Source organism: Anabrus simplex, chromosome 8 (genome assembly GCF_040414725.1).
Source record: "Anabrus simplex isolate iqAnaSimp1 chromosome 8, ASM4041472v1, whole genome shotgun sequence".
In the NCBI taxonomy this organism is placed as follows: domain Eukaryota; kingdom Metazoa; phylum Arthropoda; class Insecta; order Orthoptera; family Tettigoniidae; genus Anabrus; species Anabrus simplex.
This window is the reverse complement of record NC_090272.1, coordinates 231,940,136-231,955,142: the sequence shown is the minus strand read 5'-3', so window position 1 is coordinate 231,955,142 and position 15,007 is coordinate 231,940,136. Positions and strand designations below refer to the sequence as shown.

At 40.0% G+C, this 15,007-nt stretch overlaps 2 protein-coding genes across 2 annotated transcripts in view; one reads left to right on the top strand and one right to left on the bottom strand.

The window, feature by feature from the left end:
* The window catches only part of LOC136879037 (glutathione S-transferase-like), a 36,952-nt gene extending 25,883 nt beyond the window's left edge, over positions 1 to 11,069 (bottom strand). The window contains exons 1-2 of the mRNA XM_067152769.2: positions 10,871 to 11,069; positions 242 to 409 (exon numbers count right to left, since the gene is read on the bottom strand). Of these exons, the coding sequence (XP_067008870.2) occupies positions 242 to 409; positions 10,871 to 11,006 (304 nt within the window). The 5' untranslated portion in view covers positions 11,007 to 11,069. The remainder of the gene's footprint in view (positions 1 to 241; positions 410 to 10,870) is intronic.
* Positions 1 to 15,007, top strand: part of LOC136879389 (glutathione S-transferase-like) — a 363,810-nt gene that overhangs the window by 306,286 nt on the left and 42,517 nt on the right. The gene's annotated exons all lie outside the window — the stretch shown is intronic.

Genomic DNA, 15,007 nt, shown 5'->3' with positions numbered 1-15,007 from the left:
CGTTTAGGCAGCGTATTCAGTTTTAAGAAGTTGCGGTGTATATTTTCCTCTGACTTGGTTGACATATTATTTCGCTGAATGGCCCCCGTAAGAGATAAACTATGACTTAAGTCGTCCTATTGGACAATGTTGTCCCCTGTGGGACAGCCGTAAAGACGGCTGTTTCGTGTCTGTACAGTAGAGAACCTCTATGACGAGAGACGTGGAACTGTTACCTATACACAGTAAATGTTCTACTTACCAAGCCTCAAGTCTGTGATAGTGTCCACGGTACAATCAATCTGCAAAGCCTCCCAGTCGTTACTTCCGATGAGCTTGAATTGCTTGGCCAGGTAGCGGCAGATGGCTAAAGACTGATAAACTTCCTTACCATCCACCTCCAAGAGGGGCATTTTCCCGTAAGGAGTGCCTGTAACAGTAAAATATATCCTCGATAATTTACAACAAATATTTGGCACAAATATGACAGTCGCATTAACATTTGTCAAAACGTTGCCGGACATTCTCAATGTTCACAGTCGCTTATTTACAAACTGTACTTATATTCTCTATAAAGCCACTTATTTTTATTAGGTTGCCTATTTGTGAACAAAGAGTGACCAGAATCGTTCAAATTGGAATGTCAAATGTATCACTTAGCCAGAAACAACCTGTGATAGAAAGGAGTGAGCTGTCACGTCGAAAGCAGGTTACTTGGGAAAGTTCTAGACGGGTTTCCACTTAGAAAATTGAAAATATTTGAGATAGAAAATTTGACTCTTACGATTATGATGCTAATATGCATAAAATATGTATGCTGTCAAGCACTTCGTTATTCGAAATAATTATGTTCAGTTTATGAACCTGACCTGATTCTGAATAGGGAGTTTTAAATAAACCTTGCATTCAGTTGAATTTTTTAAACATTCTTAGAAATACTGATCAATTTGAAACGAAACATCTGAAAAATTATAAATTACACATAGAATTAGAGGTAACAGATAGTGGACTTGATAAAAATGATCCTTTTATATATACTGTAATAAGTCTGGGCGTTACAGGTTTCTCTAACACATTATTATAGAACTTTAGTAATCTGAAGGATAGACATGAGTGAAAATGAACTGCAATTCGATCAAAAATGAATTTATTGGGTTTGTGTCTTGAAGGATCCACATATTAGAATAAACTTAAACAATTAATCCCGATTAAAAACCCTTATCACCATTACCCCATAATCAGCTCCTAATGATCCAAAAACCAAAGCCAACCTCTTTGCGGAATATTTAAAATACGTTTTTGTTTCCTTCAAGAGATCCCAAATTTTATCTCCCGGAACGTGGTCTTTAAACCCGCGCATGCTCTCAACTTACAACAACCTCTAAACAAATCCATTACAGTTCAAGATATTAAGAAACAAAATGAACATACATCCTGGAAGAGATCAAGTCACTTGTAGACATATTAAAAAGACCCTTAGCTTATTTTACAACTATTACGTACTATTTATAGTATAATCCGAACCGGCACCATCCCTCCTAAAAAGCCAACATCCCATTCAACTTACCACCCGATTTGCCTTCTCCCAGTTCTTTCCAAAATCTTAGAGACTATCCTACCCCATCGTATATACACCTGTCTAAACTCCCTTCAATTCATTCCGTAATCCCAAGCAGGTTTCCGCATCCAATACTCCGCCTACGACCGCGTCTTCCACGCCTTCACATCCCTAACAAAATATCTCCCTCCGAACAATCGAGCAGCTATCATTAACACAAATATAGAAGAGGCATTTGATAAATAGTGGATCTCATGTCTAATATTCAAACTGCGCCATCACTAGCTCCCTAAAATAATCATCCACATCCTTGCCAATTTTCCAACTCCCGCTCTGCCAAGATTACAATTTATCATATCCTATCCTACACTTTCTCCGTCGAGGCTGCCGTGCCGCAAGGGAGCCCTCTGTCTCCCCTTCCTTTCACCATCTATGCTGCAAACATCCCCAACCCTCCCCACCACTCGTACTAGAGCAATTTTCAGACGATATAGCAAATCTCACCCTAGATACAGATAACCCACTTCAGAAATTTCCAAAAATGGCAAAATCATTGGCAGATTAAATTAATGAAAACAAAGCACAATTTATAATATTTAAAAACCGTATACACAAGTACCGCCCCACTAACCAAATCCACCTCTTACTAAGAACCATCCTCTCACATAAATCGTCACCCCACTTACCTAGGTATCACGTTCAAAAGTAATCTTCGACGGCATATACATACGGTATTGACGAAATTTAAACAAGGCATACCGCAAGTTTCACGTCCTCCAATTGGTTTGTAAGTCAATCATGGGGACACAGGGGCGTCCAAATCAGTTCACAGAAAGCTATCATTGGAAGTTTCATAACCTATGCATCCTTGTCCTGGATTTCTGCCTCCGCCATTCAGTACTTCGAAATCCTTAAACTCAACCGTACACATTGCCAATCTACTTCGGCAAGAAAGAAGAGCTGAATCTATTATCGATTTATATACTTTCCCAACAATTCTCTTTCATCTTCATTCTCTCCGCTACACTTCCTTCAAACTGCAACTTCCTATCTCCTACTTCCAACCCCGGCCTCCGTCCGTAGACAACATTAAATATCTGTTAAATATGCTGCACGTGCCTGGGAAAAGATCATCCTCATCCATTGATAGTCATGGACTGGCGATACTACCTCTCCGAAACAAGTTGGATTCTTTCAAAATCATCTCCCTTTTCACAGCGAGGTCATCATAGTTCTTCCAGGATAACACGCCATTTTATGTTTTCCACTGATAGAGGTAGTATCGCCTTATACCAGTCCATGTCTATCAATGGATTCGATACGACACGACACGACACGATACGATACGATACGATACGATACGATACGATACGATACGATACGATACGATACGATATGATATGATACGATATGATCCCACCCCACAACACGACGGAACGCTTTTGCTGCTGATGGGATTCTTGGATGACGGAAGAGGAAGAAAAAGATGATGACGAAGGAAGAGAAGGAGGAGAATAATAATATATTGTTAGCTGAATATGAGTCAACACTTATTAACATTCTGAATCACAAATGAAACTGAATTTATTTACCGAGACAGTCATAAGCCACTTAAGGTGAGGTTAATCAAAATAAGTTCAGAATTACCCTATCCGTTCATATTCCGAGTGTGATTCATTGTATCAGGTTCCACGAACTTCTCCTGTCAGTGAAATCACCATTATCAGTTTCTACTAGAGGCGGAAAACTATCGATAACGACCACTATCGTCATACTTCGATAGTCAGTTGCCTATTATCGATAGTCAATGATAGTTTTATTTTCCTCATTGGCTTATTTTTCGCGCTAACAGAAATTGTACAGCTGTTTGCAGTTTAAGTATCTCTCCGTACCTGCAACTTCAGTGCCGGCAGAAAGACTATTTAGCATTTTGGAAGGTGGGATTCTCCATTCAACCTAACAAAAAATTAGATTTATATGTTGTCAGAGACTGTATGTAGGCGAGAGAAGAGGCACATTTTAGGTCAAAGACTTCATGAAAGCAACTGAAAACTCTCCTGCCATCTGTTGAGAATGCTGTAAAACATTTTTCCAAAGATATTACAATACCAGAGAAAATGTCGGGCGATCGAAAAATGAACACTGCAGCTGAACGAGAATTTCTCGGGCGATCACGTTATGGGCAAGCGCGTGCAGCCCGAGAATGTCTCGGACGTGCCACTGAAGAGATTTATGAGTGATTCCGATTTGAATTTCAGAAATTACATAGCATGAAATAGTTGTGCTTTCTACTGATTTTTTTTTTTTTTTTTTTTTTTTTTTTTGTGGATTGTGTTCAATAAATGTTCTATTTTTGAGCATAATGATATGATTCGTTCCACTTTTTGTAAACTACCGATTACTATCGATAGTAGAGCTCATAATATCGGAAAATATCGATGGCGGTTACTATCGATAGTTTGCCGCCTCTAAAGTAGAACGCAGCCCGGAAGGCGGTTTCGTTGCGCAGAGAGAGACAGAAGTATGAGGTGCGGTGATGCCAATTTGGCTACTCATAACAGCATGAATGTGTAAACATTTTTTCATCCAGTAATATCCTGAATTCCAAAGCGATGACTTATATTTTCGTGGGCTTAAACGTTTCCTAAAAGTCCAAATTAATTTTTAACATCAAACCCCGCGAATGTGTTGAGGAAAATTTTCGAGATATTAAGGAAGGTAAATGGACGGTCCAGTTTCAATGCCGTAGGATATTCGCCGTTTTTATCTTATCAAATATTGTTGTACGCAGAACATTTTTATTGAAATCATCGAGGTCCGTCACTGGCTTCTTCCTCTTAGGGTTCTTCTCTGGCGACCTGAACACTGCATTATTTTTATTTCCGTAGTTTGATTTATCCTCTGTACTGTTCGCAGGCCGATACCACACGCGAGTACTGTCTTCTTTTGAAGCGTGGTAACATGGCGTTCTTCACCTTCCCCACCTATGAACGCCTACTGCTGCATGCTTACAAAATACAAATACACTTAAAATACTATTTCCCTCGCCTGTCGACGAAGTACTTGTCTTTTTGCTCGTCCTGGATCTATCGCACACACGCAAATAGTACCCTAAATTCGTTGATTATGATATTTACAAATAAAACTCGAAACATTCACGCGTGACCCGCACAAATAGGCACCTCTTACTGAAATGATTCTATTGGCTCAGCGGAAAACACGTCATACTACAAAGCGCGCGAATGTTACTGCGCAGTCCTCTTCAAACCGCCTTCACGGCTGCGTTCTACTCTAGTTTCTACTAAAGCTTGAACATAATCTTGAGAGTGAAACGAAAGTTTCCGGTGGCTTGTGATTGTATCTTCCGGAGATTTGCGATACCATGGGCAACCCGATAGCCAGTTCCAAGATGGGTGAGGCGAGACAAGCAGGACAGGCAAGAACATCTTCAATATTTCAGACTATCGATATTAGCTCACATTCTGTACTCTTCGTGATGATTTTGTAGTTACAAGTAATTAATTAGGATGCATTAAAACATTCCTGGGGACATTTTTCATAAGAGAAGATATTTTTAGTGTACTTGATAGTTTTTTTTTTTTCCAGGTTAACGCCAAAACTCTGAGTTGGTGCCTAACCATTTCCCAAATACTAAATCTTTGTGGTTATAAGAAGTTGTAAAGCTATTTATTGTATTTGTGAATGAATATTATATTCTCTTTGTTAAGTTGGAGGACAAGGGATAAAATGATATAACTTACTGTCCGTTACAGTAAGTATTTATTGACCGACGAGTTGGATGTTAATGAGTTTTATACGAAAATTCATGTCACACCAGAGAACTTCAAATCGATTCTACTAGTGAGAGACAAAGATTATCTAAAGTGTAACAGACAGAGTATAACAGTTAGGTGAATCATCATCAGAATAACTGTTATGAGAGAGTTGAAATTCGTGACAGGGTTATGTTTTTAATACATTTCTTGAACTAGATGCGCTATTACATTTTAAAAAACGTATAGTAATAGAAAGTTCATTCAAATAAATATATTTATAAAACCAGTAGTGATTTACAGGAAGGAGAATTACGGGCTGGAATAATTTAACAAGGGTACTTTCTACTATAGCTACACCAATTCGATATATTTCTAACTTATTTGAAATCATTTCAGAAAAGACTAGGTGAACAGCTCATAGGTTATGTGCCCATTGGACCTAAATGCAGATCATTGGTGATTGATCAGAAACTGCCGCTCTTCCACGACTGTTATTTTAGAATGCAATCCTATTTTACCCATTTCCTGGACTATACTACTTCATAGAATGTAGTTATGTTCTGAATAATCCACATAATGCTTATCTGAATATATGCCTAGATAGTATCGATTTTATTACCCCAAGGAAATCACTCTTGAATGAAAATATTAAACTTCTTTAAGAATCAGGAATGTACAGTATGAAAAGTATTGCGTATGGCAGAAAATGAGAGTAGATATCAGTTTTTATTTTTTCAATGTCATATCCTCGAAATAAGGATACTGGTAGACATGATATTGTATAGGCTTTTGAGCTATACAATATAATGTCTGTAAGTACGGGCCGTGAAAGCATTAATGGCAACAAGGATACTGGTGTTATTGACCTTCCGTGCTAAAATAGTTTCAACCTTCACATGCACGGTAACGCGTGAACTTGAGAGAATTCCAGTGATAGACTACAATTAGTGTTCTATATCGCTGATGTATCAATTCATTAGTCCAAAAATAATTACGTTTCTTACAAATAGGCCTCTGCGTTACATGTGTTTAGAGTAGACATTTGGATTACAATGCTCTATATCTCCAGATGGATCTCCTTACCTTGTTATTTTAACTTAACATGATAACATTATATTTTTTTACGTTATTATTTACAACTTAGCAATTCAATACGATAATCGGAAGATTATATTTATGCATTACAAGCTTGTTTACATTCAACTCAACCGATGCGTCCGCCATGGGCTACATATGCCAACAATGAATATTTCTCTTTTATAATATAATTTAATTATGTGAGCCACACTGACTTCCTAGAAACTTTCATCTTTAATAGCAATCAGCTCTACTTGTATATATTCTGAATAAGCAAAGCACGTTTGAAATGTAAATTAATATTATTGAAATAAAAAGTTTCATTGTAGATGGTCTTGGGAGAGCAAATAACATCGGGATGTCACTCATTGATAAGTGTATGGATACACCTCTCGAAAAAAAAAAAAAAAAAAAAAAAAAAAAAAAAAAAAAAAAAAAAAAAAAAAAACCAGACAGCCATTAATAAAGCTTGAAGTCGCCCAGAGTGTTACTTGTGACTATATCTGACGGAACCCTTCAGCCTCTAGCATGCAGTTCAACTCGGATTTCGTAGTATTCCTGCTAATATTTATGTACATTTAATGTAATGTAATGTTCCCTGGCCTCCACATGATCTGCTCATGTTTGCTTCATATCGACTTCTGAGTATAAATTCAGATCCGTGATGTCTTTATCATTTTACCCGACATAACGGTACATTTCTTGTAGATTTAGGACAATTAGATCTGGTTTTCGACGCACATGATCACACTCGCCTGCAGGACACAATGATGCTCCGGCTAGGTAACAAGCCAGGTAAGTTAGTTCACGATAAACAAATAACAGTTCAGATAATAATTGGAGCAATTCTAGAGTCAATTTAGGGCTTCCGTGGCTCAGACGGTAGCGCGCCGGCCTCTCCCGGTCACTACATGTGAGACTTGTGCTGGGCAAAGCGGAGGCGGGACAGGTTTTTTTCCGGATACTCCGGTTTTCTCTGTCATTATTCACTCCAGCAACACTCTCCAATATAATTTCATTTCGTTTGTCAGTCATTAATCATTGTCCCAGGAAAGTGCGACAGGCACAATTCCCATCCTCGCCGCTAGATGGGAGCTTCATTCATTCCATCCCTGACCCGATCGAATGACTGGAAACAAGCTGTGGATTTTCGTTTTTTACAATCAATTTATGTGTCAATGAACAGACTAAATAGTGCAATAACCAAGAAAGGCACATAGTGACTTTAGGAACATGTAAATGGTTTATTTGTAGGTTACAAGCTAAAAAGCTCTAAATCTAGGGTTCCGTGAAGAGGAAACTGACCAAGTTAACAACGTGAAGAGAACTAGAGCTGATTGACGTGACAATTGCTCACTACGATGTTATTCGTCTCTCTCTCTCTCTCTCTCTCTCTCTCTCTCTCTTTCTCTCTGGAGTATCCGCCACTAGCAAATACAATTGTATTTAATGAATGTCTAGTGTGTCGACCTTCAGGTTTAAATAATATTCTCTACAGAAAAGTATAGATAATAGCAAAAATGCGAATTTTTGCTCTGTAAATTTGTTCTGGCGCCCGTCACCTTCTTAATGGCTGACTGTAGTCTCTATACGTACAATATTACACTAAAACATCAAAGGCTTTCGGCGATGCAAGGATGAGAAAGGGTATTAAATGAGATACAGCCCCAACATTTGCCTGGTGTGAAAATGGGAAACCACGGAAACCCATCTTCAGTTTTTACCGATAGTGTTCTTTACAACAGGCTTAACGTCGCAGTTACACAGATAGGTCTTATGGCGACGATGGGACGGGAAAGGGCTAGGAGTGGGAAGGAAGCGGGCGTGGCCTTAATTAAGGTACACCGAGCTAGATAGCTGCAGTCGCTTAAGTGCGGCCAGTATCCAGTAATCGGGAGATAGTGGGTTCGAGCCCCACTGTCGGCAGCCCTGAAGATGGTTTTCCGTGGTTTCCCATTTTCACACCAGGCAAATGCCGGGGCTGTACCTTAATTAAGGCCACGGCCGCTTCCTTCGACTTCCTAGGCATTTCGTATCCCATCGTCGCCATAAGACATATCTGTGTCGGTGAGACGTAAAGCAAATAGCAAATAGCAAAAAAGTTAAGGTACAGCCCGAGCATTTTCCTGGTGCGAAAATCGGAAACTACGGAAGACTGCCTTCAGGGCTGCCGACAGTGGGGCTCGAAACTATTATCTTCCGGATGCAAGCTCATAGCTATGCGACCCTAACCGCACGGCCAACTCGCTCCGTTCGCACAGTGTTAAATTGCACTTTTCTCAGAGGTTATTCATAGAGTTCAACTGAAACCTTAAGCACATGATTCTCTCTTTGTCTTGTTCTATTATTTTATGAATCTGAAACTGAAAGTATAATTATTACGCACTTTTGAAATCTTTGTGGGAGGTTCTTAAAACTCTCCTTGACAGAATGATCAGCGTTGGGTCCCTCGGTTGAGAGGGTCCCAGGATCGATTTCCGGGTGGGACGGGAATTCTAATCGCGTCTGGTTAATTCCTCTGGCTCCGGGATTGGGTGTTTTAACGTAGACTTTCATTCCTCGACAACGGGAAACATTTTTTGGGTAGAACGCGTAATTCACTGACAGTGTGTAACTTACAATTATGTTTAATGTCTTAATTGGCAGATAAAAGAGGAGGCTACCTGTTGCAAGGAAAACATTGGAAAGTCTGAAACGTAGGTTTCATGAAACATCGCTTCAAAGTAAATATGTGACGTCACACGCATACTCTGTTATAAGATGGCGCTGTGTTGACTCGGTTGGAGGTTAGCTGTCGTTGTGAATACATCGCGGTCAGTTGTATAGAACAACAAATTACTTTAATTTGAATGTCGTGCCGAGCAACTATGCCAACACACAGGGCAATTCATTTATTGAATTTACTTCTACTCGTAAATTGTCCGACTCGTTGGCTGAATGGTCAGCGTACTGGCCTTCGATTCAGAGGGTCCCGGGTTCGTTTCACGGCCGGGGCGGGGATTTTAACCTTAATCGGTTAATTCCACTGGTTCCGGGGGCTGGGTGTTTGTGAAGTCCCCAACATCCCTGCAACTCACACTCCACACATAACACTATCCTCCACCACAATAACACGCAGTTCCCACCCTCATCGGAGGGTCTGCCTTACAAGGACTGCGATCGGCTAGTAATAGCCACACGAAATTATTATTATATACTCGTAAATTTATTCGCGAACTCTTAAATTATACCTCTCATTTCTCACATCGCAGAACCACACTGCCCACGTTCTATTCAATAACGTTGATTATCCTCATCATATTTCTCTTTTATTTCTAATGAGTGCCTTTGCTGACGAGACCTAATGTTTACAATGGACTGTGTCTTCTCGTATAGGCTAGAACAATTTTGTTACTTTCATTGATCTGTCTCAGTCTCATCCTTGGCTTTGACGATATGAAAGTGTCTGAGGTATTAGCGATGCTAGTAATGCCATTCCTTATGCAGCCAGTCCCTGTTATGAATGGTGTGTAAAAGTTGCTAATAGGGTTGGTTGGTACATGCATTTCAGTGAACTTGGCAGACTCATATGGAGGAGCAACTTCCGGCTCAGTGAGGAAAGCAACGGGAAACTACCTCACTCCTCACTGCCTTAGTACGCCTCTTAGTAGCTAATGATGGAGTTGTTGAGGTTCCAGCTAGCCTTCGCGCTGAGAACTGAACATACAAACATTTCTAATAAGTAAGCCTGTGAAACGCTCAAAACAATGCGGCCGTACAAAGTGACCCAAAACTCTCGTCTTCAACGACCATCCTTCCACACGGGGCATCCGGTCGTAAAACCGGGCTCGGCACACTTCCATCTCTCGACCGCACAGGCGTGGATGAGCGGTAGAATAATAATAATAATAATAATAATAATAATAATAATAATAATAATATTAATAATAATAATAATAATAATAATAATAATAATAATAATAATAATAATAATAATAATCCTGTGATCCTTAAACAAAGTGACAATGTGTATGTTTATTGGACGAACAAACAGTGAAATTTGTGTACTCCTATGGTGTGTAGTTCCTGTGATAAAAGTTATTTTATGTGAAAAACCGTAGTTTGGAGGTGACTATTGCTAAAGTTTAACGTTATGCTTCACTGACCTCATAACATGTGACAGGCATCACAGAATTCACACTTAATAAAAATTACGAACACCTTCTGACAGTAGATCAGTTAGAACGTATCCACGCTCCGCGGAGAACAGAAGAACTTTGGGCGTGGCAACGACTGCTCAGTGATATTTAACTTGTCCTTCTAAGCCTCTGGATATGTCTTTCAAACAAAATACTGTTTATTGCAATAAATTAGAGTACAACTATCATAAAATACAAACATATGAAATTCGGCATACTTGATCTAAACTGCCACTGCCTCACAGCATCTTCACGAATCGGACTGTCAATAGAAACTGTAATAGATGTTGGAATGCACTTACTTGACTTGAATTTAGGCCAGTCTTCCATCTTGATGCGGTTGTCTTCGAAGTCGGCACCTCCATACGAGAGGAGGTAACGAATGGGCTCGCCCAACCCCCTGAAGTCGAAGTATGTGAGCTTGTACTTGGGGGCCATGACTGCTTGTAGCTGACTGAAGCCACCTCCTCGCCAACACCCAGCTGATAAAGCTGCCGCTAGCACCAACGTTATTCAGCAACTTCTCGCGAAGGTCACTTATCTGAAGTGAGCAGTAGTGCCGCGGGGGGCGGAGGGGAGGTGGGGGGGGGGTTATTTTCTGCCGAGTGACATCAGGTGGATGGTGCAAGCCTACGTAAAAATCCGTCATGGATGGAGGATGGTTGTTATTATCTTAATCACATTCGGGTGACTCAGAGAATAGAGCTACGACCATCAACAACAAACACCCACCACCGCCGCCCGACGTCAGAGAGGTCTTTATTGCACGAGAAGATAACCAAGAATACAACTTTTTAAAACAATTTTCTTTACTTCAGGCCGACAGAGATAGGTCTTATAGCGATAATGGGATAGGAAAGGGTGGAAGTGGGAATGAAGCGGCCGTGGCCTTAATTAAGGTACAATCCCAGCATTTGTCTGGTGTGAAAATGGGAAAAGACGGAAAAATATCTGGAGGGCTGCTGACAGTAGGGTGCGAACCCACGTTCTTCCGGATGCAAGCTCAGAGCTCCGCGCCCCTAACCGGTCCCGCCTACAATGACCAGCGTTTCTGATGCATAAAAAGCTTCAAGCTTAATTGCAGTGTTATAGTGTTTCAATTTAGCGTTTCGAGATATTAATTTTTGTTGTACCTGTTTCATATGATCTATAGGCTTTCAGTTTGCTTCACGATGTATGCACGATTTTCCCTAAGTATTTGAAATTATTTACCTGAGGAATTTTACCGGAGGGTGTTTATGTAAGTATCGAAGATATCCTTTCATGTATCGGGTTTTCTCACATGAAATTTGGAGTCCAGTTTTAGGTGCAATTGCATGAAGTTTTTGCAGGGATTGAATTGGATATTGTTGGATAGAATTACCGGATCATCTGCGAAGGCCAAACATTTGATATCAATCTTATCTCTATCTAGGGTAATTCCGGGAGAGTTGCCGCACTTTTTATGTCTTTTGTTATATCTCGGTATATTTACTTTAAAAATTGTTGCAAATTCATGGAGCATAATTTGAAAACATGTACATTTGATCAGGGATGAACAAAATATTGGCAATTGAAAGTAAATGGGAGAAACGAGTGAACAAAGGAATTGTTGCATCTGCGGCGTCTCTCCCTGGATCCCGGTATAGATGCCGACTTTGCTCGGGGGAGATGCCGCGAGTAAAATAATTAATGACAAAATCAAATTTAAGCCAATTTCTTCAACTTTAATATAACCGAACACTAGAACGTACTACAAGACAATTATATCCACATAATATAACCATTCAATGGAAAAAATCTATCTAATAATTTACAACATTAAAATCATATTTTAATTTCGATTTACTATAAATGTGCATGTGAAATGGATTCTTCACTGTGTTATATAAAACCCCACGGCACTTAACACCCTTGAAATGGCTCTGGCCTGCACAGCGACCGCTGCTCAGCCCGAAGGCCAACTGTCAGGGAGAGACGCCGCACCCTCCTGTTTTCATACCTCAAGGCTATCATGACCCAAAATTAGCTTACTCTCAACTACAGTTATGTTTCTGACGTCTACTGTACTAAAAACGTCTGATTTAAGCATTTGAAGCCAACTTAATATACAATAAATTAACACACTCAAAAACTTTGTCAGGAGGAAACATGTACTCGCCTCATGATATCGGCTATAATTGGCGTAATATACGAGCAAATTTCGTCACACTCGCAGACAGTAGTTCTTCCTTAGAAACTGAAAAACCACACATATTGCCATCTAGCTGTAACGATGGGAACCTTTAGCTACAGTGTATGCGGCATCTCTACCGAGGCGGCATCTGTCCCGGATTTACCTTATCTTGCCGATGTTAATCCCTTTTGTTTTCTTTTCCCAGACTGGGACTACTTTCTCTAGCACAAGTGTTAAGCTAATCCTGAAAGCACAGAAGTGCCACAAGAAATGGTACGCGGGCGGAGAGGGGCTGGTCCCCAGCATCGTCAGTCCTGAGAATGGTTTTCCGTGGTTTACCACTCTTCTGCTCTAAGGCGAACGCCTGGACAGTCCTTTTGTAGAACTCGGACGCTTTCCCTCTTTTTCTCCTTCGCATCAGGTTTAAATTTCCTGGCCAAAGGGAGGGAGTCATTGTCTACCCCTTCAGAGTACGGACCGAGAAATCTCAACAACAGTGAGGTCCTTTATTTCACCCTGATTACACTCTGGGACTTAAAACGTTCAACCGACCAACTGAATGCCATAAAGATTACGAAGTATGGACTCGATGCATATTATTTTTACATCTAATCCACTTAAATTTCACCGGTATACCATGAATCTCAGAACTTATTCCCTGATGTCGTGAATATGCCTTATAGATGAACTTCACCATCCTAATGACGATGATCACATTTTCCCAGAAATAAGACGTCGGATTTCTTCAAACATTTGATATACACTTTCCTGTGACTTTAGTTCAATAACCTTTTAAGAAATTTTATTTTAAATCGGCACTAATTAACGTGTGACTCAAATGGTTAACGCACATCTTCATTCACTGGCCAAGTGAGATGATATTGTTGACTATTTCGCATATCTTCATTTTCCTGTCAAGAGCAGCTTACGCAATATCCGCACCTTTAAACTATCGTATAACAGATTAAGCCACGCACTTTTATCAGTATTGTGCTATCATCTGCAAACAATCAGCAGCTTTTCAAATATCACTCTGCAAGTCACTGATACCCGCTGCAAACAGAAGTGACCCAATAACTAACCTGTATGTCTGTACAACTCTCGATGTTATAGTAACTTCATCAGAACATTTACACGTATTTTCCACTTTTATTCCCATGTACGAGTTGAAGAAAACTGTAGGAACCACTCTCTTAACAACCATTCTTCTAGTAGTTTCCGCGCCGGGCTGAGTGGCTCAGACGCTTGAGACGCTGGCCTTCTGACCCCAACTTGGCAGGTTCGATCCTGAAGGTGCTTAAATACGTTGGCCTCATGTCCGTAGGTTTACCGGCATGTAAAAGAACTCCTGTGGGACTAAATTCCGGCACCTCGACATCTACGAAAACCGTAAAAGTAGTTAGTGGGACGTAAAGCCAAATGATATTATTATTAGTTTTGCGGACATTTAAGGGTTTAACAAAATATATTACATTGCCTCATTTTGAACACTTTTCTCTAGTGTTTCACTAATGTGCATCTGCCCATGACAAGAGAAATCTTTCCTAAACACATGTTGATTTTCGTTTATCCACTATAGTTTATCCCTTTTTCCCCTAGCTGTTCCGAGAAAAGGTGTTCCATCCGTTGACATAACATGGATGCTAAACAAACGGTCCTATACTTGTCCATTCCTTCCTTTAAAATCTGTACTGCAATAACTTCCTTCCTGTTCCTTTCTTTCCAGAGGATAACTGTCGCATTAACACATCGCAGGCATTTGAGACAAATAAATAAATAAATAAATAAATAAATAAATAAATAAATAAATAAATAAATAAATAAATAAATAAATAAATAAATAAATAAATAAAAAATAAATAAATAAATAAATAAATAAATAAATAAATAAATAAATAAATAAATACATACATAAATAAATCCGTCTCTGAGGTGTAGCGGTTAGCACGATTAGCTGCCATCCCCGCAGGTCCGGGTTCGATTCCCGGCTCTGCCACGAAATTTGAAAACTGGTACGAGGGCTGGAACGGGGTCCACTCTGTTTCGGGAGGTCAACTGAGTAGAGGGGAGTTCGATTCCCCCTTCAGCCATCCTCGAAGTGCTTTTCCGTGGTTTCCCACATCTCCTCCAGGAAAATGCCGGGATGGTACCTAAGTTAAGGCTACGGCCGCTTCATCCCCTCTTCATTGTCTATCCCTTCCAATCTTCCCATCCCCCACCGAGGCTCTTGTTTTGCACATAACCCAAAGTCTCACGCTCCAGGACATTGCCCTTGAGGCGGCAG